Consider the following 27,623-nt stretch of genomic DNA (forward strand, 5'->3'; position numbering starts at 1 on the left):
CTAACCAGCACTATTTTGATGCTAAAGTATAAACTTTGTACCATGCTTTAGTACACAGGCCCCTTATGACTTTCAGAGGGTAATTTTAGGAGAGTATGGGGAGATTCAGGCCTGTGAGTCAATCTGCTAAAGGGAAACACCCAGCTTAGTTTGCCTTTAAAAGTCATTTACCTGACAGGTACAAACTCTCTGCTGGGAAGTATATGAGGGAGTTAAAAATGAACTCACCGCTTGTACCATGCCAGTCCAGGGCTGCTCCAGACCCCCTTTATCACATCCCCTTTTCCCTGTGGAAATACTTTTCCCTACAGAGGACAGGGCATTTTCAAACTGGTTTACCTGCAAAGAATCCTTTTGAAATTCGCTCCCTTAGAAAGCAAGTTTCAAAGTAATTTATTTATTTATATTTTAAGTTGCCTATCATGACAGCAGGATGTAGTCCTCACATATGCAGTCATCAGATAGAGCCCTGTCACGGAATACTTTTGTCAACGTTTCTAGAACTTTGACTGGCATATGAGCATGCCCAGCATGCCATAATCCCTGTGGCCACAGGGGTCTCCCTTCAGACTCGTTTGAAGCATAAGGTACAAGCGAAAAAAATTAATAATAAAACGGTTTCGGACCCAACTCCGTGGGGTGGCGGGTGGGTTTCGTGAGGGCTACATCCTGCTGTCCTGGGAGAACACCTATTACAGGTAAGCAACTCTGCTTTCTCCCAGGACAAGCAGGATGGTAGTCCTCACATATGGGTGATTAGCAAGCTACAGGCTGACTCATATTTATTTGAACCAACAGCATACAACTTGTGCAACAGGCACAACAACTGGTGTACTGTTGGTAAAAATGAAGCAGCTTGAAAATCACAGCAGATGGATGTGGAAGGAGTTGGGATTATACTGGAAATAAGTTTTTCAAGACGGATTGGTCAAAGGCAGAGTCTTGACGTCCTTCCTTGTCCAGGCAGTAATGTGCTGCAAATGTGTGGAGAGAGCTCCATGTTGCAGCTTTACAGATCTCAGCAATCGGTACTAAACGATAGTGTGCTACTGACGTTGCCATGGCTCTTACTGAGTGCCCCTTCACTCGTCCCTGAAGGGGAAGGTCTGTTTTCTCATAGCAGAATTTGATACAGTGTGCTAGCAAGTTGGAGAGAGTACGTTTGCCCACTGCAACTCCCGATTTGTTTTTATCGAAAGAAACAAAAAGAGTTGGGTGGATTTCCTATGGACTGCAGTGCGGTCTAGGTAAAATGCAAGTGCACGTTTACAGTCCACGGTGTGTAAAACTCTCTCGCCCTGGTGAGAGTGAGACCTTGGGAAAAAGGTGGACAAGACTATAGATTGATTCAGGTGAAAGTCGGTTACCACCTTGGGAAGAAATTTAGGGTGAGTACGGAGGACCTCTCGGTCATGGAGGAACCTTGATTAGGGTGAGTATGTGACAAGGGATTGTAACTCACTGACCCTTCGAGCAGATGTAATGGCTACTAGGAAAAGAACTTTCCATGTAAGAAATTTAACATCACAGGAGTTCAAAGGCTCAAATGGGGAACGCATGAGTCTTATAAGTACTTCGTTTAGGTCCCATTCGGTAACTGGTGGCCATAGAGGGGGCTTAAGTTGTAGTAGTCCCCTCATAAACTGACTCACAAGGGGTTGCACTGTTAATGGGGTATCCCCTATTCCCTTGTGTTACACTGAGATGGTACTGAGGTGTACCTGTACTGAGGAAGTCTGGAGACCAGGGTCTGAAAGGTGCCAGAGATAGTCTAATAGAGATGGAGTGGGGCAGGAAAAGGGGTCGATACCTTTTTGCGTGCACCACATGGTAAATCTATTCCACTTAGAAAGATAATATTTCCGTGTGGAAGGCTTTCTTGAAGCTACAAGCACTTGAGAAACCTTAGTTAAAGATTGAGCGACTGTAGGGTCAGGCTTTCAATATCCATGCTGTGAAGGATAGGGTCTGAAGGTTCGGGTGGCATAACATGCCGTGGTTTTGAGTTATGAGATTGGGCGCTGTGCCCAGGCGAATGGGTTCTCGGATAGAGAGGTCGAGAAGCATGGGAAACCATACTTGTCGAGGCCAGTACAGGGCTATGAGTATCATTGATCCCTTGTCCTGTTGTAGCTTCACGAGAGTTTTGGCTATTAGTGGTATCAGAGGATATGCGTATAGGAGGCCTGTGTTCCAGAAGCGAGCGAAGGTGTCCATGGCTAACTTGTTTTGTTGCCTGTGCAGGGAGCATAATCTGTCCACTTTGTGATTCAGTTTGGATGCAAAGAGGTTGATGGTTGGTTCACCCCGGCATTGGAAGATTTTGCTCACTACATAGGGATCCAGAGACCACTCATGGGGATTTAAATATCGACTGAGGCGATCTGCTACTATGTTCTGTATGCCTGCCAGATAAGTGGCCCGGAGATGCATGGAGTGTGCAAGGGCCCAGGCCCAGGCCCAGATCTGCGCAGCTTCTTGTCAGAGCAGTTAAGAGCCTGTGCCTCCCAGTTTGTTCAAGTACCACATTGCAACTGTGTTGCCTGTCTGTATGAGAACAGTCTTGTGTGAAAGGCAGTCCTTGAACGCATATAGAGCATAACATGTAGCTCGAAGCTCTAGGAAGTTGATTTGATTCTTTGCTTTGATTTGTGTGCAAGTACTACGTTTAGGTCCAAGAACCTTGAGTTTGAAGGTTGTTCTCATGAGCTCCCCAACCCAAGTTGGATGCGTCCGTGGTTAAGGTTACTTGAGGATCTGGTTACTGGAAGTGTAGACCTGTCTGCAAGTTGGCTCTGTTTGTCCACCCGAGAAGTGACAGATGCAGCTGGTCGGTTACATGGATCAGGGATGAAAGAGGATGAGTGGTAATTGATCAGAAATCCTAGCGAGTGTAGAAGATTCGTAGTGAGCTTTAGAGAGTTGAGAGCTTCTTGCTTGGATCAACTCTTTAATAGCCAGTCGTCCAGGTAAGGAAACATGTGTACGGTGCTTCTGCGTAGATGGGTGGCAGCCTCTGCTAGTCAATTTGTAAACACTCGAAGCACTGAGGCCAGACCGAATGGCAGAACCCGGTATTGAAAATGTTTGTGACCCACTATGAAGCACAGGTATTTGCAGTGATGTGGGAATATGGCGATATGTGCATAGGCATCCTGAAGGTCCAGAGAACAGAGCCAATCTCTTTGTTGTAGTAGGGGAAGCATGGTGCCGAGAGACACCATCCTGAATTTTTCTTTTTGAAGAAATTTGTTGAGATTGCGGAGGTCTAGGATGGGGCGGAGATCGCCCGATTTTTTTGGAATCAAATTTTGGAATCAATTTTGGAATCTGTGTCTGGGTGACAGCTTCTACAGCCCTGGTTCACAGAAGGTTGGAAAGTTCTGACTCTAGAAGTAATGTGTGGTCTTTTCGGGACCACAGTGGATTGAGTGGAGAGTCCGGGGGTACTTTGAGGAAGTTTAAATGGTATCCTTAAGCTATGATGGATATTACCCATTAATCTGTTTGAAGTGGCACAATCAGCCTCCTACGGGTGTTTCTGGGTTTGGGTTCATTGACGAGTGGCCGTTGTTCTCTGGAAACGCATCAAAGTCCGGAGGCTGGACCAGCTTGTGGGGCTGGTTGTGCTCTGGGTGCTCTGGGTGCTTTGGGCTGGTGTGTATGTCCCCTCTGAGGGACTCTGGCTGGTCTCGGTCTCGGTCGAGATGCAGGAGTGGAAGGCACCGGAGCCACCAGTGCTCTCGGTTCCATCGGTGGAAAGGCACAGATCAACACATCCAGTCTGCCCAGTAGCGGTACGAGCGCTACGGAAATCGGATTGGTGACCGGCTCGGGGACCGGTACCGGCGCCGATGGAGGTTGGAAGCCCTGAAGTGCTTTACCGATGTTCCGTGATTGGGATCCATGCTGATGATGTCAGACATATGTGAGGACTACCATCCTGCTTGTCCTGTGAGAATAAAGATGACCTTCTCATGATGGCTAACATATTAATATGTAATATAACTTACTCAAGTTCAAGTCATCTGACTAAATTAAAGGTTTTCAGTTGCTTACGAAAAGCCTCATAGGTAAAATATTCATGTTTTAATAAGTACCAGAGAATAGAGAATAGTTTATGACTAACCTTGATTTTTCTCCTCCAAGCCCTCCAATCAGCTTCTCAGCTCTTTCTAGTTTCTTAGCACATAGATCCACCTGGAACTCAAGGCGAACCTTTTCTTCAGTTTTCTCATGAAAGGTTTGTTCTAAAGTAGCCAGGCGATCTTCCACTTCCTTCAGCTCATTTCGCTTCTGGTTCAACAGTAACATAGTCTCAGCTAGAGACTGTTGGGCCTCTCCTAAACGTGCTTTCTTCGGAGCAACCACCTATTCAATTGCAATAATTGAAAACTAAATTACATGTATATCAAAACTTTTAACACAATAACAGAGTATATGATGGCAGAGAAGTGCAATTGGCCTCTCTAGTGCAATTGGCCTCTCTAGTCTACCCAGTTGTCTTCCTCTCTGCTTCTCTATCACTTTCAGTAGACAAGTATATACATTCCCATAATTAAACTAACATCTGCTCCACACCTTCCATGTCTTTTACCCAGCCTCTAAACCAGGGGTCGGGAACCTTTTTGGCTGAGAGAGCCATGAACGCCACATATTTTAAAATGTAATTCCGTGAGAGCCATACTACAACCCCCCACCCTCCGGACTCCCCCAAGACCTACCAAATTAATTTACTACAACCCCCTACTCTCCTGATGCCCCCAAGAACTGCCAAATTAATTTACTACAACCCCCCATCCTCCTACCCCCCCCCCCCCAAGACCTGCCAAAAGTCCCTGTTCGTCCAGCTGGGGTCCAGGGCTCGCAGACAAATCTTTAATAAAAAAGTAAAAATCTAACAAAAACCCCCACCCTCCTGACGCCCCCCAAGACCTCCAAAATTAATTTACTACAACCCCCCCCCCCCTGCCCCCCCCCCCCCCCAAGACCTGCCAAAAGTCCCTGGAGGTCCAGCGGGGGTCTGGGAGCAATCTCCTGGACTTGGGCTGTCGGCTGCCAGTAGTCAAAATAGCGCCGACGGCCCTTTGCCCTCACTATGTCACTGGGGTTGACCAATGGCGGCGGTAGCCCCTGTGACATAGTAAGGGCAAAGGGCTGTCGGCGCCATTTTGACTACTGGCAGCCGACAGCCCAAGTCCAGGAGATCGCTCCCGGACCCCTGCTGGACCACCAGGGACTTTTGGCAGGTCTTGGGGGGCGTCAGGAGGGTGGGGGATTTTTGTTAGATTTTTAATTTTTTTATTAAAAGATTTGTCTGCGAGCCAGATGCAGCCATCAAAAGAGCCATATCTGGCTCCCGAGCCATAGGTTCCTGACCCCTGCTCTAAACCCTTTTCTTACCACTACCTTCTAAATTTGTCCCAAGTAAGATTAATTTCATTACAGTTTCTGCCTCTACTGGCTTAGAGTGACTGGTAAGTCACTCTAAGCATCCACCCTCCCACTTCCACCCCAGCAAAGAAGTACCTCCTCATATTTCCTCTGAGCATAACATATAGTAGATGAAGATAATGGCTGACAAGAATCAACTTGCCAACTGTCTCTCTGGCTATTCCTGGCTATACTCAGTGGCACCAGGCTTCTGTGATTCTGTGACCATGGGAGAACTGCATAATTAGTCTGTTGCCGCAGAATTTACAACATGCCATACAATTTCAACAAATCTAATTCTCCCCACCTCCTAATTCAATCATCTGAAGAAAAGTATAGAGTGCTTTCATTCAGTCTCAGCTTTTTCTGTTTTCTGCTCCAGTCTTTGAGCTCACAAACAGCCTGCAGAGAACAGGAGGGGAGGGGGATGAAGCTGGAGTATTTAGGACAAAGGAGATAAGAGGCACTCTGCTTCTTAGTCTAGTCCCTTCCCTCTTGTTGTTTTTCCCTCTCCTGTCCTGAAATGAACAGGAGGGGAGAGTGGGGTACAGTTAGAATGGAGAGAGAAAGCAGTCAAAATGATTTCTCAAGGATCTCTTAAATTAAAGCAAAGATGATTTTGATATAATTCCTGAATGGAGTGATGAAATTATTCTAAAGAGACATCTTTCTACAAAGATGCTTGCCCCTGTAAGTCTGGCCAACCATTCACCAAAGACCCAGATGGGTTTTGGAAGTCTACAGTTTCTGGTGTCCCACAGCTTGCAGAAATGGCATTAATTTCTATTCATAGAAGCACTGATGAATGGTACTACTGCACACAAGTTTCAAATGAACTAATTCAACCCCTTTTTGTGTCTATTAGCATGTGTCTGTTATATGTATATGTATACACATCTTTCTGTGCAATTAACAGAATGACATACTGTTAATGCTAAGGACATTTTCAGCATACATAAACTCATATCCTCAGAAAGACATCAAGGACTTTCCCAAGCAAATATACAAAGGAAGGCTGTACTGAATTTCAATTCAAAACAAAAGTGCTATTTTACACTTAAATGTTTGCTAAAATAATTGATTTTTGTACTTGGAAAATTTTGTATTTGTATATATCATTTAAAAATTGCTTAAAAGCAATGTGAAATTTTTCAATTAAAAAATTGACCTTTTTTCATAGTGAGAGATATGAAAATATGCAAATTTGCTACACAATTCCAAAAGAATTTTTAAAATGTTGTCATAGAATTGGATAACTCTTGCTGCACAATCTTGAAAAATCTGCAATAGGAAACGGGATTGTGGCTACAGCTGTCAGATATAGAAGTTTGATCATGTGCAAAATAGCGCTTCTTATCTAACTCAGTTTTTATCACCTTCTTCTTTGGTTCATACAAGTCTCATGCCGAATCCAACACCCAGACTCCCTCTCATTTCTTATCACTAAACTTTGTAATAATCCAAACAGCCACATATGGGGCTGTTGTCCCAAAATCCTGCTGCCCTAAGCCAAGCTCAGTGATGTTATGCAGCCCTAGAAGAGGAGGAGATGTCATGCAAACCCCCAAAGATGTGGGCACAGCATCTAGGAGGTGGAGAGTAGTGGTTGTTGGCAGGGCCAGTGAAATGGGATTAGGCACCCTAGGCACCTTCTGCTTTGTACTGCCCCCCCCCCCCCCCCATCATGCCGACACCCTCTGCCCTGCCCCGGTTGCAACTCTGACTCCTATCTCCGGGAACCACATGCCACCGCTCCCCCACCCCCTGTGCTGCCCACCTCAATTTAAATAAAATAACCCCTCCGCCCACCCAACCTCCCCCCAAGACTCACGAAAACCCTTGATGGTCCAGCGGCGGGCCTGGGAGCGATCTGCTGCTCCCGGGCCATCAGCTGCCACTAACCAAAATGGCGCGGTGGCCTTTAGTCCTTACCATGTGACAGGGGCTACTGGTGCCATTGGCCGGCCTGTGTCACGTATTAGGGGCAATGGATGACCGGTGCCATTTTGGTTAGTGGCAGCTGACGGCCTGGGAGCAGCAGATCGTAAGTCTTGGGGGGGTCTGGAAGGTGGAGAAATGGGTGGGGGGGAGGCAGGGTGAGGTGAGGGCTGGACAGAATTTTGAAGAGGCACTTTTTGTCACTTCAAAATTCTGCCGCCTGAAGCGGCTGACTCACCCTGTCTCATTGGCTCATGGCGGCGCGGCACCCCCTAATGGTCGGCACCCTAGGCCCAGGCCTAGCTCGCCTAGTGCTTCTGCTGGCCCTGGTTGTTGGCAACATGCTTCTGAGGGGCATGGAGGCATCAATCTGCTGACCAGACATGTTGTCCCTGAAAGTATGCTGTCTGCTGGGTGCCAAAATCCAAGACATTACGGAGAGATTGCTGAGAATCCTCAAGCCTACTGACCACTGTCCAATGCTGCTCATCCATGTTGGCACAAAAGATATTGCAAGGTAAAACACAGATAGTAACAAAAGGGACTTCATCAGGCTGGGACAGGGGATAAAGAAGCAGGTGCACAGGGGGCATTCTCCTCAATCCTCCCAGTTAAGGATAAAGGCCTAGGCAGGGACACTTGCATTCTGGAGATAAATGAATGGCTGCACAGATGGTGTTGACATGAGTGTTTTGGCTTCCTGAATCAAGGGATGATATTTCAAGGATTGCTGAGCAGAGATAGGATCCACTTGTTGAAGAAGGGATGCAGCATCTTTCAACACAGAATGGCAAACCTACTGAAGGCTTTAAATTAAAATAATCAGAGATGGATGAACAAAACCTTATGTAAGTAAAACATTAAATATTAATATAGAAATGGGAAATATGGGACAATGGCAATATTTAGAAAGCTATGTACAGTAATGCACAAAGTATGAGGAATAAAGTTCCAGATCTAGATTATGGAAGAAACTGATTTACACATAGTAGCTGTCACGGAGTCCTTGTACACAGAAAACCATGACTGAACCGGGTAGGAAGGAGGAGGCATGGCTTTATATACTGTATAAGGAACAGTTTTAAAGCTACAGCATTGCTGGGCTTATGAGGTAAGGAGGCGGCACTGTGGGTTAATCTACAAAGAGGGAATGGAACATCTATTTATACTGGTGTAATATACAGACCTCCATCATAGACAGAGGAAATGGACAGAGATTTAATGGAAGATATTCACAGGATTTCTATGAAAGGGGAACTGCTGCTGCTAGGGGATTTTAATCTTTCAGATGTTGACTCGGATATCTCAATTGCAGTATCTTTTAGAAACAGGGAAATCCTGGATTCTCTGCAAGGAGAACTGTTCAGTCAACTGGTAATAGAATCCACATGGGAGAGGGCAATACTGGACCTGCTGCTTACCAACGATTTACCCAAGGGAAGTCTTGCCTAACAAATCTGCTTCATTTTTTTGAAGGGGTTAATAAACATGTGGATAAAGGTGAACCGGTAGATGTAGTGTATTTAGATTTTCAGAAGGCATTTGACAAAGTCCTTCATGAGAGGCTTCTACAAAAACTAAAAAGTCATGGGATAGGAGGCGATGTCCTTTCATGGATTACAAACTGGTTATGAATCTGTTGATTGTATTTATGGACTTTGGTTGCATATGTCACCTTGCATTCTATGCTCTATTTCCCAGGCTGTTATTGTGGCTCTTCAAATGTTGCTGGACTCTAGCTGAACATACAACCTTGCATTTTATGTAATTACTTTGAGGTCAATCTTACATTGTTTCTTCAGCAATTAATTTTGAAGTGAAATAAACAATCTTAAAATGTTACTTGTGTTGAGGGGGTTTTTTTTCTGGTTGGCAACTGGATCATAGATGTCACAGGCCGTGCCTCCTTGGACAGGGATTTCCACACTGGTGTGGAAAAATCTCTAGACCAAGAAAGAAGATTCCTTCATGGGTAGCACAGACTGCTTCCTTGGGCCAGGGTTGTCCACATTGGTATGGAAAACTCTGACCCAAAGATGCAGGGCCTGTCATGGGCGCGACAGGCTGTGCCTTTTGGGCAATGGATTTCTACTCTTCTCCTCTTGGATCCTCTTTTCTTCTTCTGTGATAAACTGTCTTCTTTATCTCTCTTCCCTCTCTCTTCTTTGCTCTAAAGCTTCTGCCATACTAATTCTTTGGCTCACCCGCAAAATGTATCAAACCATAAAACAAGTATCCATATTTGCCATAGAAAGGTGCAGAGAAGCACCTACACACAGCACCATAATGTACTAAAATGGCCACGAGAAACATGAGTTAACTTTTATTCCTACCCTGACCCAGTCCTTAAATTTCCTGTGTTAAAAAACAAGCACTAAATTATCTCCCAGCTAATGCAGCTCTCTACAATGCATTGTAATAGCTAATACCCTGTTTCACATGTGATTTGCATGTACTCACTCTATACATACCTCCAATTTTGTAGCATGGGGTTTTTTGGTGCTAAAACCCATACTGCATGCTTGAGTAAAGTTAGTCCCAAAAAACTCAAACTACAATGGATTAAAAACCCATGATAGGTTCAGCATAGCTTATTAGATCGTACCCTTAGCCCATTCTGGGCCTGCCTCTAGCTGCCCTCTTTTCCATGCTGTTGATAATGAGGTCCATATTCATACATAGTCCAAATAGCAAAGTTAGCTGGATAAACGTATCCAGCTAACATTGAAAACATATTCAATACTGCAGCTGCACTATTGAATATAGCCGGCTATCTTATAGTTAGCCAGCTAACAAAAGTCGGCTAACTTTAGGGTAGATCTTTAGCCCAACCAGACTTAGCCAGCTAAGTCATCCGGCTAACTCGGAATATCAGTTAGCTGGTTAACTTAGCCAGTGAACTCATCCCCTCCCAGTTACACCCCAGAATGCCCCTAACTTACTGGGTGATGCATCAAGCCGTGGTAGTGCTCTAACAGGCGGTAAACAGTGTATATCGTGCAATGTATGTGTATATCACACGATAGAGCACTATCACGGCGATGTTACACAATGTACGAGATATTATGCATCTCCCTGCCCAGGTTGCCTCCCCTATTATAATAACCCTCTTTGAATGCAATTTGCATGCATGAATAATGCAAATGCATGCAAAGAAGATTATTAACAGGGAATTTGATGTTAATATTTTATTGCAGCCTGATGTGGGTGCTCATAAGTCCTTAGCCATAATGAAACACTTTGTGATTTGTCACACAAGAAGTCATTATTCCTGTTCTCCTAAGTTTTTTATTTTTCATAGGCAGCCTTTATAATTGCTACTAAGAATATCATTGTAACATGAAATTTGTATTGCAATGTTGTAGTTGCTTATATAGACAGTCAGATGCTATAAGCTAGATAAAGATGCTAGTTACAAGGTTGTACAACATTTTGAAATGATATGAGGTTACTTTACATTCCATTTAAGATTATAGAAGCATATCTAGAACAAAACCAAGGATGAGGCCAATTGATATTCCATGTAAGATTATAGAAAATATTCTTAGCACAAACTGCAAATACCAAGAAAACATTTACTTGTGAGATGAGAATTAAATTACCTCATAGTCATTCACATTATTTGTTTATAGTAGAAAGCCAATCATAGAAGTTTTGACAATTATGTAACCTAGTTTAGGGTTGGAAATATAGAATTGAAATTCTATATAATGCTGTTTTATCAGTAAAATCATTTGAGAGGGAGTTTAAGCTAGTGTCTTGCATGGCACTCTGCCTCTCCATAAGGCACCTTATTACTTAATGTCTAAGATTTATATTATTTTATAACATTTTAATAAAAAACGTTTCTCTACAGCTATTGGCTTTAAGCATTCTTATTTTCAGAGAACCACAACAAGCCGACTGAGAAAGTGGTGAACCGTGATAAAATAACATCTTTTCAAAAAGCAGTAAATATGATGTGGGAGCCCCGGTATTCTAACATGAGTCCCAAGGCTCCTGAATTACATTTAAAGGGCCTGGAAAATAAAAGAAAATAAATACCGCAGCTAAAAAAAAAAAGGTTGAGTAGGCATCAGTGCTGACTGATCAACTCCTGGCTCAACCAGTAATAGCCTCTGCTATTACTGGCATCAGTAGCATGGGATCTACTTAGTGTTTGGGTACTTGCCAGGTACTTGTAGCCTGGTTTGGCCACTGTTGGAAACAGGATGCTGGGCTTGATGGACCCTTGATCTGATCCTGTTTGGCAATTTCTTATGTTCTTAACCTAGTGCTGCCACTTGAGACAGCCTCGACTCCTCCATATAAAAAAAAATGTTTACAAGTCACGCATGGCGACGGCCCCCCCCATCCCCTCCAAAGTTGAACTTGACAGTAATTGGGTGTTCAGGGATACCCACACCCCAATAGTCATCAAAAGTCATCAGAGTATAGTGTACTCACCTGGCACCCCTTTCCCCCCATATGTGTGAGATCACATTACTCAGACATACAGTATGGATTTTAGCACCGGAAACCCCATGCTACAAAACCTGAGGTATGCATAGTGTGAGTGCATGCAAATCGTATGTGAAAGAAAGTATTAGCTATTACAGGGCAATGTAGAGAGCAGCAATAGCAGGGAGACATTTTAACGCTTGTTTTTAATGCAGGGAAATCTAATGATTAGATCAGTACAGGAGTAAAAGTTAACTCACATTTCTGGTGGCTATTTTAGTATATTGTGTTGCTGTGTGTAGGTGATAGAGGAAGGACTGAGGATCGGACCTAGGCCACATCCCTGGACCTTGTCCCATCACATGACAGGAGCAAGGTCAGGTCAGCACCATTTTGAAAAATAGTTTCAACTGGACAGGATGCTAAGGGGTGCCCTGGCCCCTTAGCTGGACCGGATTTATAATTTTAAAGTTTGGAAGTGCGGGAGTGAGGTAAAGGATTTTGGGGGGAGCCCTGACTTCCCAATAATTGATTTCATATCTTTAGGGGAAGGGGAGAAGGGGGTGTTGGGGGATAGTATACCCCAATAACTTTTGATGACTATTGGTGTGTGTGTGGGGGGGTTTCCCTCAACCCCCAATTACTATCATGTTTAACTTTGGAGGGGGGAGGGGGCCTTTGCTACACGTGATTTGTAAACATTTTTTTTACATGGAGGTGTCTGTGCCGCCTTGACTGGCAACCCTGAGTTGAGCCAGATGTCGCCCTGATCCCCACTCGACCTTTTCTTTTTGTTGTTTCTTTTTTTAAGTAACGGCTCTTTAAGACAATGGCAGTCCCTTGAAGTTGGCCACCATCGCACCTAAAGGGCCATTTGCTGCATTCTATTGTCCTGCAGTGTTTGGCCATGAGACAAAAGAATGCACCATAGAGCCATTTGGGGGTAAGAGCTACACTATCACAGTGATACCCCTCTGTGATAATTACCATGCGTCCTGCAGTGTTTGGCCATGAGACAATCACAGTGATACCCCTCTGTGATAATTACCATGCGTCCTGCAGTGTTTGGCCACGAGACAAAAGAATGCACCATAGAGCCATTTGGGGGTAAGAGCTACATTATCACAGTGATACCCCTCTGTGATAGTGGGATCCTCTCCTGCTAAAAAAACTCATGGCTTGATGAATCCAGTTGTTAGCTGGCTAAATTCTAGCCCCCTAACTTATTAGCCAGCTAGAATTTATCCGGTTATGTGCTCAAATATTCAGTTAGCTGGCTAAATGCTTTTGAATATGGACCTCAATGTGCTTACTTTTTCTAGCAGAAAGGATTTCCTTTGAAAAATGCCATGAATATTGCATAATTAAGAAAATTACTGGAATGAAGGTTGTAAATTATAAAAGTGACATTAGTAAATTATCTCTATTATTAATCTAAACAATAAATATGATCTTTTGTTAAGTTTTGTAAGTGGTAATCATCCAAGTCTGTTTTAAAAACATACCTTTGCAACTCTGTCATATACTTCCATGGCCAAAATCCATCTACACAAACCCTCAGCTGCTGAGGAGGCTTTAGCCACCTTTACTGGATCAAAGTCGGGATTAGTGATATATTCACTTCGAATCTTCTGCATGACAGGCACCTGTAAAGTGATCAGATCCAGATTACAGATTTACATGCATTATACCATACTCATAAGAAACAAACTGTCTTCATTGTTTTTAAAGGAAGAAAACAGAAACTTACTGGAATATTATCCTTGTCATATTCTTTGAGATCTCTTAAGAAATTCATATCACCCAGCAGTTTCTTACTAGGTCCCCAGTAATCAAGAATCTTCAAACAAAATAAATAAAAAAAATTGTTATAGAAAATAAACGGCTTTTTTTTGACCTGGCAGTCTCTTCCTACTCACTTGGTTTTCCAGCATAAATCAGAAAGAGGGCTGGCAACTGCACCATGAACCTTCATTTGCAACTACCCAGGCATTTTTCTTCTATTTTATACCCTCTCCCAACTTTCAGGCCAGTCATTTCAGTGGCAGCCCCTGACTGGGGGCCATGCACCAGCACTCTTTTTGAAACGCTGTAATCATGGGCCCTAGCGTCGGTCACTAGATGACGCCATTGCATGGTAATTATGGCTTTCTCCTCCCTCAGGGCATGTGAACACTACCTCCACTGCATCCCGAGCCCCAGATGGAGTGGGAAACGGAAGGACTGACCTGGGAACCTGACCTGGGACCCAGTGGCTCAGTGTCAGTACTGTGCATTGCCATTGACACTGAACCACTGGGTCAGCCCAATATAAACATTTTTATCGAGCACCAATACAACCCTTAATCAAAGTAGTTCCAATAAGGAATATGCCAGAGACCCAGTAAAAGAATGTTGTTGGGTATGGATAGATAAGATGAGATTTCTGAAATCTTTCAACGCAACAAACATTTAACTATAATGCTATATTCTCTCTGTATATATGATAAACTATCCCTCCATATATGAGACAATTTTCAAATTGTCCACATCAGGAAGAAAACTATGCATACTTTTTACTCATGGGATTTGCACCTATTCTCAAAGTGAAAGTTTTGCTTTGTAATTTGCTGTGAATACATAGAGGGGTAGATTTTATAAATCTACGCGCGGGCGCACCAGGCGCAAACAAAAGTACGCCGGATTTTATAAGATATGCGCGTAGCTGCGTGTATCTTATAAAATCTGGGGTCGGCGCACACAAGGGGGTGCATATTTGTAGAATTTTCCTTCTACCCCCCCCCCACCTTCCCCTACTCCCTTCCCCTAACCTAACCCTCCCCCCCCCCCCCCCCGGCCCTATCTAAACCTTCTCCCTACCTTTGTTGCTAAAGTTACACTGGCCGGAGGCTGGTGTAACTCTGCGCGTGCCAGCGAGCTGCTGGCGCGCCATCACCCAACCCGGGGGCTGGTCCGGAGACCTCGACCACGCCCCCCCGGGCCGGCATCACGCCCCCGACACGCCCCGGAAATTTCACGCCGCCCACCCGACACGGCCCCCCTGCGAAGCCCCGGGGACTTACGCAAAATAGGCCTCAGCGCGGTGCAGGGAGGTTTTAAAAGGGGTTACGCGTGTGTACCTTATGCGCGTAACCCTTTTAAAATCTGGCCCAGAATGCATGGAGACTTGCACTTGCTTTTTTCTGTGAATAGAATTTTGCTAGGAAAGTACACACTAAGGGATCGATTTTAAAAGCAGCGCGCATGCGTCCATTTTATACATGCATGCACCGTAATGTGCATGTTATAAAATCCAATGGCCTTGTGCACGTGTGCTGGATTTTAAAATCTGCGCATGCTTGTGCAGGCAGCACGCGCGGGGGGGGGGGGGGGGGAAGGAATTTTCGCTAAATACATGCAGTGATGCAATCGGACAACCCAGTTTGCTCTCCTCCCTGCCCCCTAAAACTAACCTAACTATCCCCAAATTTTTTATTTTAGTACTTACTGCTTCTCTGGAGCAGAGGTAATCTCCTCGTGCCAACCGGCTGCCAGCACGCACTTTCCTGGGACAATGTCGAATGGTGCTGTCCCAGCCCACCCCTACCCCGCTCCTCCCCGCCAAGACCCCACCCCCGGCCCACACATTTGGAGAGGCCCCGCAACTTTGGCGCGTCGTACCGGTGTTTACCTGTGTGGCCGGGCCCTTTGTATAATGCGCATGGTGCGCACAAGGCACAGCCACACATGTAAACTCCAAAATTTACGTGCGTAGGCCATTTAAAATTTACTTGTAAGATTTGAAAATGCAATTGAATGCATACTTTTCCTCCACCATCCTAGACATGACTCCAGGAAAGCCTCCTCTCCATGCTCCCATTGCATAAACATTTAGCTCACATTGGATAAGGTCAATTTTCAGACAGTCAATTAATGTGGTTAAGGAGAAATTAAAACTTACCTTAAGGTTTAGATCCCTCATCCAGGAGTTGGAGGCAGAGTTGTTTTTTTGATGATATCGTCTATATGTATGTCATGCATGGAACCAGATATAGCTAGTATACTACTGTCAAAGGTAAATTTAAACTATAGCGACTAGCAAACACCATATAAATCTAAAATTTTGACCTAATCTCTACAAAAAACACAAAAATGTAATAACTATACTTTCTTTGAGCTAAATTATCAACTTACACTATGAGAAGCACTTTATCTAAAAAATCTTGTCTTAAAAATCCGTGGAGAAATGAAAATTCTCCTAAAATCATTTCCCTCTTTTATTAAAAACAAGCCGTTAAGCCCGTTAAAACGGGCTACATCCCTCTGTCTCTCACCTCCCCCTCATTCTCTCTCCCCTCACTCTTCACCACCCCCCTCCCCACCCACTCCTCCCACTCAGTCCCTCCCTCCCACTCAGTCTCCCTCCCCTCCCTCCCACTCAGTCCCACTCCCTCTGTCCTCTGCCCTCAGTCCCACTCCCTCCCTTAGTCCCACTCAGTCCCCTCTCCCTCCCTCTCAATCAGTCAACACCTCTCCCTCCCCCCACCCTCTCCCCCCTCAGTCCACTCCCTCTGTCCTCTGCCCTCAGTCCCACTCCCTCCCTCTCCCCCTCAGTCCCACTCACTCTCACTCTCTCCCTCCCTCTCACTCAGTCCCACTCCCTCCCCCTCAGTCCCACTCCCTCCCTCTCCCCCTCAGTCCCACTCCCTCCCTCCCCCCCTCAGTCCCACTCACTCCCTCTCACTCAGTCCCCCCTCTCCCTCCCTGAATCACTCCCTCCCGCTCTCTCTCCCCTCCCTCCCTCGCTGCTGCCACCGCCCGCTGCGAACCGCCGCCGCGAACCGCCGCCCGCCGGCGCTGCGAACCGCCGCCGCGAACCGCCGCCGCGAACCGCCGCCCGCCGGCGCTGCGAACCGCCAACCGCCGCCGTCGCTACCGCCGCTGCGAACCGCCGCCCGCCGCTGCCGCCAACCGCCGCCGTCGCTACCGCCGCTGCGAACCGCCGCCGCGAACCGCCACTCGACGCCGCCATTGTTTTCCCTGACGCTGCCTGAGGCCGACGTGCTTGCCCGCACATGCGCGATAGAGCTGGTCTCTACTGCGCATTTGCGGCACGTCGGTCAAGTGTCGTTTATAGGTATTGATGTAGTCAACCAGATCTCACTCTTCTACTGGTAGCCCAATTTGAACATCCCAGGGTGGGCTTCTTGACTGGTATAGCAGAAGTAAAGGAGAGGTCCTTCTGCTTCACCAGTCTGTTAGGCCTGGCCGAGGAAAATCCTCTGGGTACCAGCCTTTTCTCTTGCAAACTTAAACTTTTATTAATATAACAACAAGCAATATGAAAGTAGACTGCCTTAGCTCAGGACAGTGTATATTCCATACCTTCATACAGCTTCTCAGAGAGAATCAGGAGAGAGGCCCTGTCTCGAGGCTCCTTGCGCCTCGAGACAGGGCCTCTCTATCCCAGCTAGGCTACCACCAGTGTTGCCAGATGCCAAAAAGTTTTTCAGCCCAATTGGTCACCTAATCTAGCCCAAAAGTAGCCCAAAACTCAAAAGTTGTGAAAATAGTTTTTATTCTGCACAACAGTACACAAATTCCTGCATTGTCTGCATACAAGTTTACAAAATTAGCAATGTATATAAAAAAGTATAAAAAATTGATAAAAAGTATAAAATCAAAGTTTGTCATGTTCAGTGTGCACAGCTGTGCCATTCAAGATGTATTAGAACTTCTAATTTAGAAGCAAGTCCAAGTTGGAGACTTGACCTGACCCCAGCCATGCTGACCCCTGCACATTCAGTGCAATATTGTAAAGCATGTTGCAAATTTAAAAAGTGTATGCATTTGTAGATATTGAATTCTCGCACATAGTTTGGGTTTGAAAAACGTGCTGGCAAATATGTGGCGTGCATGGGAATTGGTCGAGGACTTATTAGCAGAGGTATAGAAGAGCCAACAAAAAATCAAGGTTGGGCCTGTTCAGTGTTGCCTCCTGCCTCTAAATGGTGCTTGTAAGGGATTTTCTTTTTTTTTGTAATGGCTTGGCTAAAGAATGAGGTGCAGAACAAAGGAAAAAAAATAGCAGGCACGATAGTACACAAATTGTTGAAGATTACTTACCTGATAATCTCCTTTTTCCTTAGTGTAGACAGATGGACTCAGAACGAATGGGTATAGTATGCTCGTGCTAGCAGTTGGAGACGGATCTGACGTCAGCACGGGTATATATACCCCCACAGGAAGCGTAGCAACTCAGTAATCTTCCTTGCAAAAGCTGTTATGGATGTATGTGTACTGACGATCAAAGAATTAGTGAAACAGGATTCCCTGACCGATTGATAGTAGCTGGAGACCGCCAGCATTCACAACCGGAACAAGGCGTCGACACCTGGCAAGGGGACGCTCTTATGTAAGAAAATGACATGGCCTACCTTGAATCGGTGAAACCCATGTATACCGGCAGCCTGGGCGGGATGCTGAGTCCATCTGTCTACACTAAGGAAAAGGAGATTATCAGGTAAGTAATCTCAACATTTCCTGGCGTGTAGCCAGATGGACTCAGAACGAATGGGATGTACAAAAGCTTTACTCCCAGCCTGGGTGGGAGGCTGCCTGAGGACTGCGTAGGACTGCCCTCGCAAATGCTGTGTCCTCCCTGGCCTGGACATCCAGATGGTAGAACCTGGAGAAGGTATGGAGAGAGGACCATGTCGCCGCTTTACATATTTCTGCAGGCGACAGCATCCTGGATTCTGCCCAAGATGCTGCTTGTGCTCTGGTAGAATGAGCCTTGACTTGTAGAGGCGGTGACTTCCCGGCCTCTACGTACGCTGCTCTGATAACTTCTTTAATCCAGTGGGCGATGGTGGGCCGAGAGGCCGCTTCACCTAGTTTCTTTCCGCTGTGCAGGACGAACAGATGGTCCGTCTTTCGTACTTCTTGTGTCAATTCCAGATATCTGGGCAGCAATCTGCCGATGTCGAGATGGTGTAGTAAACACCCTTCTTCTGATTTCTTCAAACCCGCCGTGGTAGGCAAGGATATGGTTTGGTTGAGATGAAATTGTAAGACCACTTTAGGTAGAAAGGAGGGAACTGTGCAAAGATGGATAGCCTCTGGAGTGATTCTGAGGAAGGGATCACGGCAGGACAGTGCTTGTAGCTCTGAGATGCGGCGTGCTGAACACACTGCCAGCAAGAACACCATCTTCAAAGTTAAAGAACGGAGAGACAGGCCCCGAAGGGGTCTGAAGGTGGATCCCGCGAGGAAATCCAAAACAAGGTTGAGGTTCCACAGGGGTACTGGCCACTTCAGTGGCGGACGAATGTGCTTGACTCCTTTCAGGAAGCGAGAAACATCTGGATGCGTGGCAATGGTCTTGCCATCCCTCCTGGGACCGTAGCAAGACAGCGCAGCCACCTGAACCTTGATGGAGCTTAGGGAGAGACCCTTCTGAAGCCCATCCTGTAGAAAATCCAGAACAATAGGAATTGTGGTCGCATGTGGATTGGTGCCATGAGTGGCGCACCAGGCTTCAAACACTCTTCAGATCCTTACGTAGGTGAGGGATGTGGAAACTTGTGAGCTCGGAGAAGTGTATCTATCCACGGGCTCCGAGTAACCTCTTTTCTTCAGTCTAGCCCTCTCAATGGCCAGACTGTAAGAGAGAATTGAGCCGGATCCTCGTGGAGGATGGGACCTTGACGAAGCAGGTCCCTGAGAGGAGGCAGGGGTAGGGGCTCCCCTGCCAGTAGTCTTCTCATGTCCGCGTACCAAGGTCTTCTTGGCCAGTCTGGTGCCACTAGAAGAACCAGGCCCCGGTGCTTCTGAATCTTGTGGATAAGGGCGCCCAGCAGAGGCCACGGAGGAAAGGTGTACAGCAGAGTCCCTGGAGGCCATGGCTGAACCAGGGCGTCGATCCCGCGAGAGAACGGATCTCGCTTGCGGCTGAAGTATCTGGGAACTTGAGCATTGGACTTGTCCGCTAGTAAGTCCATGTCCGGAATCCCCCAGTGATCCACAATCATCTGGAAGGCTGTGGACGACAGACTGCCATTCCCCTGGGTTTAGGCTTTCTCTCTGCTGAGGAAGTCTGCCGTGGTGTTGTCCTTCCCGGCAATGTGGACGGCGGAGATGTCCTGAAGATTCGCCTCTGCCCAAGCCATCAGCGGGGCTATCTCTAGAGATACCTGTCGGCTTCTGGTTCCGCCCTGGCGGTTGATGTATGCCACCATGGTGGCGTTGTCGGACATCACTCTGACTGCTCGGTTCCGCAGTCTGTGAGCAAATTGCAGGCAGGCTAACCGGACTGCTCGTGCCTCTAGACGGTTGATGTTCCACCTGGACTCTTCTCTGTCCCACCGCCCTTGTGCGGTGAGTTCTTTGCAGTGTGCTCCCCAGCCGCTCAGGCTGGCATCTGTGATGAGCAGAGTCCACGTGAGGGCGGACATCTTCGACCCCCTGCTCGTGTGGTTGGACTGCAACCACCACCGTAACTGGGTCCGCACTCTGGCTGGCAGAGGTAGATGCACGGAATAGTTCCTGAAGCGGGGGCTCCAGCGAGAGAGCAGGGAGCGTTGTAGAGGTCTCATATGGGCCCTTGCCCAGGGTACCACTTCCAAGGTGGATGCCATGAGGCCAAGAACCTGCAAATAATCCCAAACTATGGGCCGGCTGGCTCCCATCAGGGACCGGAGACGCGTCCGAAGTTTTAACCTTCTCTTGGTAGTGAGACTGACTTTGTCTGCCTGGGTGTCGAACTGGACTCCCAGGTATTCCAGTGATTGGGAAGGCTGTAGGCAACTCTTGTTGAGGTTGACTACCCATCCCAGGCTTTCCAGAAGGGCGATTACTCTGTTGGTAGCCCGATGGCTCTCCTCTCGTGATTTCGCCCTGATCAACCAATCGTCTAGGTAGGGATGGACAAGGATTCCTTCCCATCTGAGCGCCGCTGCTACCACTACGACCACCTTGGTGAAGGTCCGCGGCGCCGTGGCTAACCCGAAGGGCAGAGCCCGGAATTGGAAGTGGCGTCCCAGAACCTTGAAGTGTAGGTAGCGCTGATGATCCGGATGGATCGGGATATGCAGGTAGGCTTCTGACAAGTCTAAGGCCGTGAGGAATTCTCCAGGCTGTACTGCGGTCTTGACTGAGCGCAGAGTTTCCATGCGAAACCTCGGGACCCTTAAGTATCAGTTGACCGACTTGAGGTCCAATACGGGCCGGAAAGTGCCCTCTTTCTTGGGTACCATGAAATAAATGGAATAGTGCCCAGAATTCATTTCCCATGCAGGTACTGGGATGATGGCTTTCAAGGACAGGAGTCTCGCCAGGGTAGCTTCCAATGCTGCCTTCTTGTGTATGGGACACGAAGATTCCACAAACTTGTCCGGAGGGAGATGATGAAAATCCTGATAATATCCCTCTCGGATGATGGCGAGGACCCACTGGTCCGACGTAATCTCGACCCATCTGGGGTAGAAGAGGGTTAACCTGCCCCCTATGGCTCCGTCCCCCGGATGGATCAGCTGATTCTCATTGTGAGGCGCGGCCGGGACCTGAACCCGAGCCGGCTCCCCTCTTGTGCTGCTTGGTCCGAAAGGTCTGGTTCCTGGCCTGAGGACGAGGCGCCTGGTAGCGACTCCTATAGGGAGTGAAGCGCTGGGAGCTTCTACCTCTGGAGGGCCTTGGAAAGGCGCGCTGGTTCCTTCTGAACCGATCTTCCGGCAGTCGAGGTACTGGAGAGGCGCCCCATGTGCTGGCCAGTTGATCAAGGTCGCTGCCAAACAGGAAAGAACCCCTAAAGGGCATTCTGGTGAGGCGTGTCTTCGAAGGAGCATCGGCTGACCAATTCCGTATCCAGAGCTGCCTCCTGGCAGCTACGGAGGATGAGACCCCCTTGACTGTTGTACGGACTAGGTCTGATGCAGCATCCGTGAGGAACGAGAGAGCTGACTCCATGTCTGTTGCCGGAGCATTGTTCCTGACCTGTGACAAACAGGAATGCGTCACCACTGTGCAGCAGGTTGCGATCCGCAAAGATAGAACTGCCACCTCAAAGGTCTGTTTCAGAATGGCGTCCAGTCGCCGGTCATGAGGCTCCTTGAGGGCCGCCCCCCCCTCAACTGGAATGGTCGTGCGCTTGACCACAGCGCTAACCAAGGCGTCCACCTGAGGGCATGCCAACAACTCCTTGATTGCCGGTTCCAGGGGGTACATGCCCGTCAGGGCCCGACCCCCTTTGAATGAGGCCGCTGGTGCAGCCCATTCCAAATCTATCAGTTGCTGTGCTGCTTGCAAGAAAGGAAAATGGCAGGCTGTAGGACGAAGACCTTCCAGCAGGGGGTTCTGCATAGAGGGCACCGTAGTGCTGGGACCTGTAATATCCAACTCCGCCAGGCACTGAGATACTAGGTCGGAGAGATCCTCCTTAGGGAAGAACCGCCTCATGGTTCGATATGGCTCAATCCCTGAGGGAAGTTCCCCCTCCTCCGGGGGTTTGGACTCATCCTCCGAGACATCAGGGTCCGCCTGAACCGGACTGCTTGGAGGCGGGTGCCCATGATAAGGGCGTGAAGATCCAGGGGCAGGATCAGCTGGCATAACAACAGCAGCGGCCACAGCAGCAGGGCCTGGACGGGAAGCTGATTGCATCTGTACAAAGGCATGAATCCCCTTAAAGAGATCCACCCAGGAAATGGAAGCGGTCTCTAGTCGTCGGGGTACCAGGTCCCCCGGGATTCCAGGTTGTTTGAGACTGCCCGCTAGATCCGGGGTGGCCCCTGGGGAACTGTCAGCAAACCTTGGTTGAGACTGGTCCTGGCCCGAGGCTCCCACTGCCTCCTCACATTGGGCACAAAGAGAGTCTGGCTCCTCGCTATGAGTGGCTCTAAGCTGGCATGCTGAGCAGAGGCCGAGGGCTTTAATGCCGGAATCAGGAGGCGCCGCCGCTGAAGACGCTGAGGCGTTCTGTTCCATCGTGGCTTGGGAATGTAGCGCTGAGGAATATACGCCCAATACAATATGCGCTTAATAGAACAGGCGCTTAATAATATGCGGCAGCAATATGCGCTCAATAGAATAGGCGCTTAATAATATGCGACAGCAAAATGGCGCTTAATACAACAGGCGCTCAATAATATGCGGCAGCAATATGCGCTTAATACAACAGGCGCTCAATAATATGCGGCAGCAATATACGCTTAATACAATAGGCGCTCATTACTATGCGGACAGCAATATACGCTTAAAACAACAGGCGCTCATTACTATGCGGACAGCAATATACGCTCAATGATATCCAATATGCGCTCATTAATATGCGGTCAGCAATATACGCTCAATGATATCCAATATGCGCTCATTAGTATACGGTCAGCAACATACGTTCAATGATATCCAATATGCGCTCATTAGTATGCGGTCAGCAATATACGCACAATGATATACAATATGCGCTTAGTCATAGACAGGCGCCTATCATGGGCGCTCAATACCTGAACAAGGCCAACAAAATGGCGCCCTCCACGGTGTGCCGCCTACAGGCCACACCGCCGATCCTCGTCCCTCGGAGACCAAAAAGTAAGAGATGTACGCCTTACCTGATCCTCAGCGCTTCCCGGCTGTAACCCGGGCGGTCTCCGGCTGCGGGGGGAGAGGGCAAATACCTTCAACTCACCGCCGCACTTGAGGAATTTCACCCGCTGCCTCTGAGCCGCCGAACCCGTCTCGCTCGGGGCTAAGTCCACGCCGGGACCGAGGCGCCTCTCAGCCCGACCCGAGCCCTTCACACCCGGGGGCTAGATCCCTGCCGCGATTCGGCCACCGGACCGAGGCCTAGACCTCCGAGGGATCGCGGAAGTCACCCCGGGAAACTCAACTGGGGGAGGGACCATAAGGTATCACCGCAGGAGTGCAGGGCTCGATGTTCCTGGAGAAATTGTAGTAAGTAGAATAGAGAAAGTAGAAAATAGAAAGTAGTATTGGAAAACACGCTCTACGAGCGTGCAGGCTCTCCAAACTGCTTTGGAGACGGAAATTACTGAGTTGCTACGCTTCCTGTGGGGTATATATACCCAAGCTGACGTCAGATCCGTCTCCAACTGCTAGCACGAGCATACTATACCCATTTATTCTGAGTCCATCTGGCTACACGCTAGGAAATCCTGCATTGTCTGCAGACAGAAATCAACACAGAGAAACACATGCCACATATACTGGTCACCTGTGTTGATGCCATGCAGTCACCATTGTCTGTCCCTGTTCACGGCTTGCAGTAGCTTGTTGTGACTGTGACACATCAGGGAAAGGCTGGTAACTTCATGCTTGCAAGCTTTAAAGTACATATTCCCCGCCCATTACACTCCCCTTCCGCTTCCTGCAAGATGCCCAAAAAGAAGCCCAAGAAAAAAATGAAGCCCAAAATCCCACAGCCGAAGAAACGGAAACAAATAAGCATGGGTGTAGCTTGCTTGTTACGGTGGCTACTACCCCGAATCAATTAAGCATGATACTTGACTTGGAATAAATATCCAGCGCAGCTCACTGCTTCAGCAACAGAGGGAATTAAGTAAGAGGATTTTTATTCAGACAACCAACAATGGCTGAATTGCACATGCAGGGTAAACAAACGGGAGTAGCTTGCTTATTACAGCGGTTACTACCCCAAACCAATTAGCTAGATACTTCACTTAGATGCAGCTCCAGCACTGCTGTCTACATCGATGGTGGGGGTGGAAGGGAATTGGAACCAAAAAGTTACCAATAAGGGCCCTGACCTCAGCGGTCAGCGTAACAGATTATGAAAACAATAGGTGTGAAGCTTGCTGGGCAGACTGGATGGGCCGTTTGTGTCTTCTTCTGCCGTCACTTCTATGTTTCTATGTATATTTCCCACACACGCTCATTGGAAAGTAGCCCAACTGAGCGTGAAAACTGCCCATCTGACATCACTGGCTTCCACTCTTATTTGCCTCTAAGCTAGTCATGCCGTCTGAGCTCATCCTGCCTTGCAGAGTTCCGCCCATAGAGCACTCTGCCTTTTGGGTATTTAAGGTGAACCAGGCATCTAGCCTGGTCCTGCACAGATTTATAAGGGAAAACTAGGGGCACTCTTTTGCATACCACTCCCCTCAGCGTGGACCCGTCTGTTTCGTTCAGCGGACTGCAGGTCTGTCTCACGTACCGTTGCCCTTACCTTCAGGCTAGCCCCAGCCATGCAGACCCCCAACACCAAGCCTCCCTGGTTCTGCAGGCATCCTCTTCTGAATGCCATGCCACTGCAACAGGCCTCTCTTCTGTGCGGCAGGATGCCGCTAAAACCTGGTGGCCTTCTCTCCTGCCTTCCTAGGCACATGCACAACCAGTTCCCCCACATTAGTCACACACACATTCTTGCTCCATACTCAGTCACACACTCATTCATGCTTGCTCACATGCTCAAACACACTCATACACGCTTGCTGTTCACGTGCTCAGACACATATACATGCTGAATCACGTATATACATGCTTTCTCACTGGTTTCCTCCCTCTTCTTTCAGCCCATCAGATTTTCTTCTAGTCTCTGGCATGCTGCTCCTGCTCCTGACTATGGGGGGAGGCTGATGAAGCTTCATATGGCACCACAGGCTGCATAGTGCTCTCAAGTTCCTGGCCTGCCGGAGGGGAGGTAACAGATGCTTCATTTTGTGGCCGCGCACCACACTGCCCCTCTGCTCCTGACTGAAGGTGAGAGAGGCTGACAACCTTCTTGTGGCAATGTGGGCCATGCAGGGCCGGTGGAAGCACTAGGCGAACTAGGCCTGGGCCTAGGGCGCTGAGTATTAGGGGGAGCCACGAGCAGTGGTATCCCCGAGGGGAGCCAATGCCCCTCGGGGCGCAGGGAGGCTCATGCGGCCGCCAGTGGACCTCATCCCACTGGCGGCTGAGCAGCGACATGCATATAGCAGGCAGATCGGCAGGGCCGTGGTTGAGCTCACGTCACCACGGCCCGAAGAAAAAGATCGCGTTTAAACGCTTTGATGCTCCTCCTCCTTCCTGCCCACGCGGCTCTGACAACATTTACTTCCGGGGCTGCGCGGGCAGGAAGGAGGAGGAGCATCAGCGCGTGCAGAAGAGGAGCTGTGCTTACGGGCCGCCGCGAATCCCAAGTCGCAGCGGCCCGAGAAGAGGAAGAGGCCCAGTAGCAGGGCCGCTGCAGCCCGAGAAGATCAGGGCCGCTGCAGAGCCCATCCTGTGGCGACCCGCGAAGAGTAGGCCCAGAGGTTAGAGAGAGGCTGAGGGTCTGTAGAGTGTGTGTGTGTGTGCGTGTATGAGATGAGTTGAGAGACTGTGTGTGGGAGTGAGAACCTGAATGTTTGCAGAGACAGCATGTGAGAGCCTCTGTGTGTGTAAGAGAGACAGCATGTGACAGTGAGAGCCTGTGTGTATGAATGATTGTATGAAAGAGAGCATGTGACAGTGAGAGCCTGTGCTTGAGAAAACAGCATGTGGGAGTGAGAGAGACTGTGTGTGTGAGTCAGACAGCATGTGCCAGTGAGAGACTGTGTGTATGAATGATTGTATGAGGTATGAGAGAGAGCATGTGACAGTGAGAGCCTGTGTTTGTGTGTGTGTGAGAGAGAGAAATGCATGTGAGAATGAGAACCTGACTGTGTGTTTGAGGGAAGAAGATGGAGAGAAAGGAAATAGAAAAAAAAGACAATATAAAAGGAATTGGCAAAAAAATAAGAAAGGGAAGGTGGAAAAAAAATAAGAAAGGGAAGGTGGAAAAAAAAAAGCCTGTGACCAACCGATTAGAAAACTAAGATCAGACAGCAAATGTAAAAAAAAAAAAATTACTTTTTACTGATTGGCACATGTAATCTTTGGAAATGTGCAAGAGTAGCACTTTCTCTATGCGGATCTCACAATGTACGAGATCAGCATGGAGAAAGTGGAAGCCCACGGTGCCTGCACAGAGGAGGCAGCAGAATGGGCTTCAGTGTCAGTAACAGCAATCTGCAACTCCCCAATAGCCATGTGGCAGCAGTGACAGTGGCAGCAGAGGAATGAGAGAGGCCCGATAAAAAAAAAACCCCACCCGACTTTTTGAAAATGACCCCTTAGCTTCCCCCACCCTCCCGATCCCCCCAAAACATTTTAAAATTACCTAGTGGTCTAGTGGTGGTCCCGGGAGCGATCTCCCGTTGTCGGGCCATCGGCTGCCACTCATAAAGATGGCGCCGATGGCCTTTTGTCCTTACCATATGACAGGGTATCCGTGCCATTGGCCGGCCCCTGTCACATGGTAGGAGCACTGGCTGGCCGGCGCCATCTTTAAAGATGGCCGCCGCCGTATTTAAAAATGGCTGCCGCCGTATTTAAAGATGGCCGCTGCCATCTTTAAAGATGGCGCCGGCCATCCAGTGCTCCTACCATGTGACAGGAGCCGGCCAATGGCACGGATACCCTGACACATGGTAAGGGCAAAGGGCCATCGGCGCCATCTTTATAAGTGGCAGCCGATGGCCCGAGAACGGGAGATCGCTCCTGGGACCACCACTAGAGCACCAGGTAATTTTAAAATGTTTTGGGGGGGCTCGGGAGGGTGGGGGAAGCTAAGGGGTCGTTTTTAAAGGGTCGGGTGGGGGTTTTTTTTATCGGGCCATCGGCGCCATTTTTGAGTGGCAGCCAAAATAGCGCCAATGGCCCGAGAGTGGGAGATCGGTCCCCGCGCCCCCACTGGAGCACCAGGTAATCGTAAAATGTTTTGGGGGGGTTCGGGAGGGTGGGGGAAGGTAAGGGGTTAATTTTAAAGGGTCGGGCCTCACTAAAAAAAAATAACG

The 27,623-nt window shown here is 48.0% G+C and overlaps 1 protein-coding gene across 1 annotated transcript in view; it reads right to left on the reverse strand.

The window, feature by feature from the left end:
- Nucleotides 1–27,623, reverse strand: part of DNAH12 (dynein axonemal heavy chain 12) — a 1,160,754-nt gene that overhangs the window by 249,062 nt on the left and 884,069 nt on the right. The window contains 3 exon segments of the mRNA XM_029600929.1: nt 4,130–4,371; nt 13,317–13,457; nt 13,562–13,651. Of these exon segments, the coding sequence (XP_029456789.1) occupies nt 4,130–4,371; nt 13,317–13,457; nt 13,562–13,651 (473 nt within the window).

This window comes from Rhinatrema bivittatum, chromosome 4 (genome assembly GCF_901001135.1).
Source record: "Rhinatrema bivittatum chromosome 4, aRhiBiv1.1, whole genome shotgun sequence".
Classification (NCBI taxonomy): Eukaryota; Metazoa; Chordata; class Amphibia; order Gymnophiona; family Rhinatrematidae; genus Rhinatrema; species Rhinatrema bivittatum.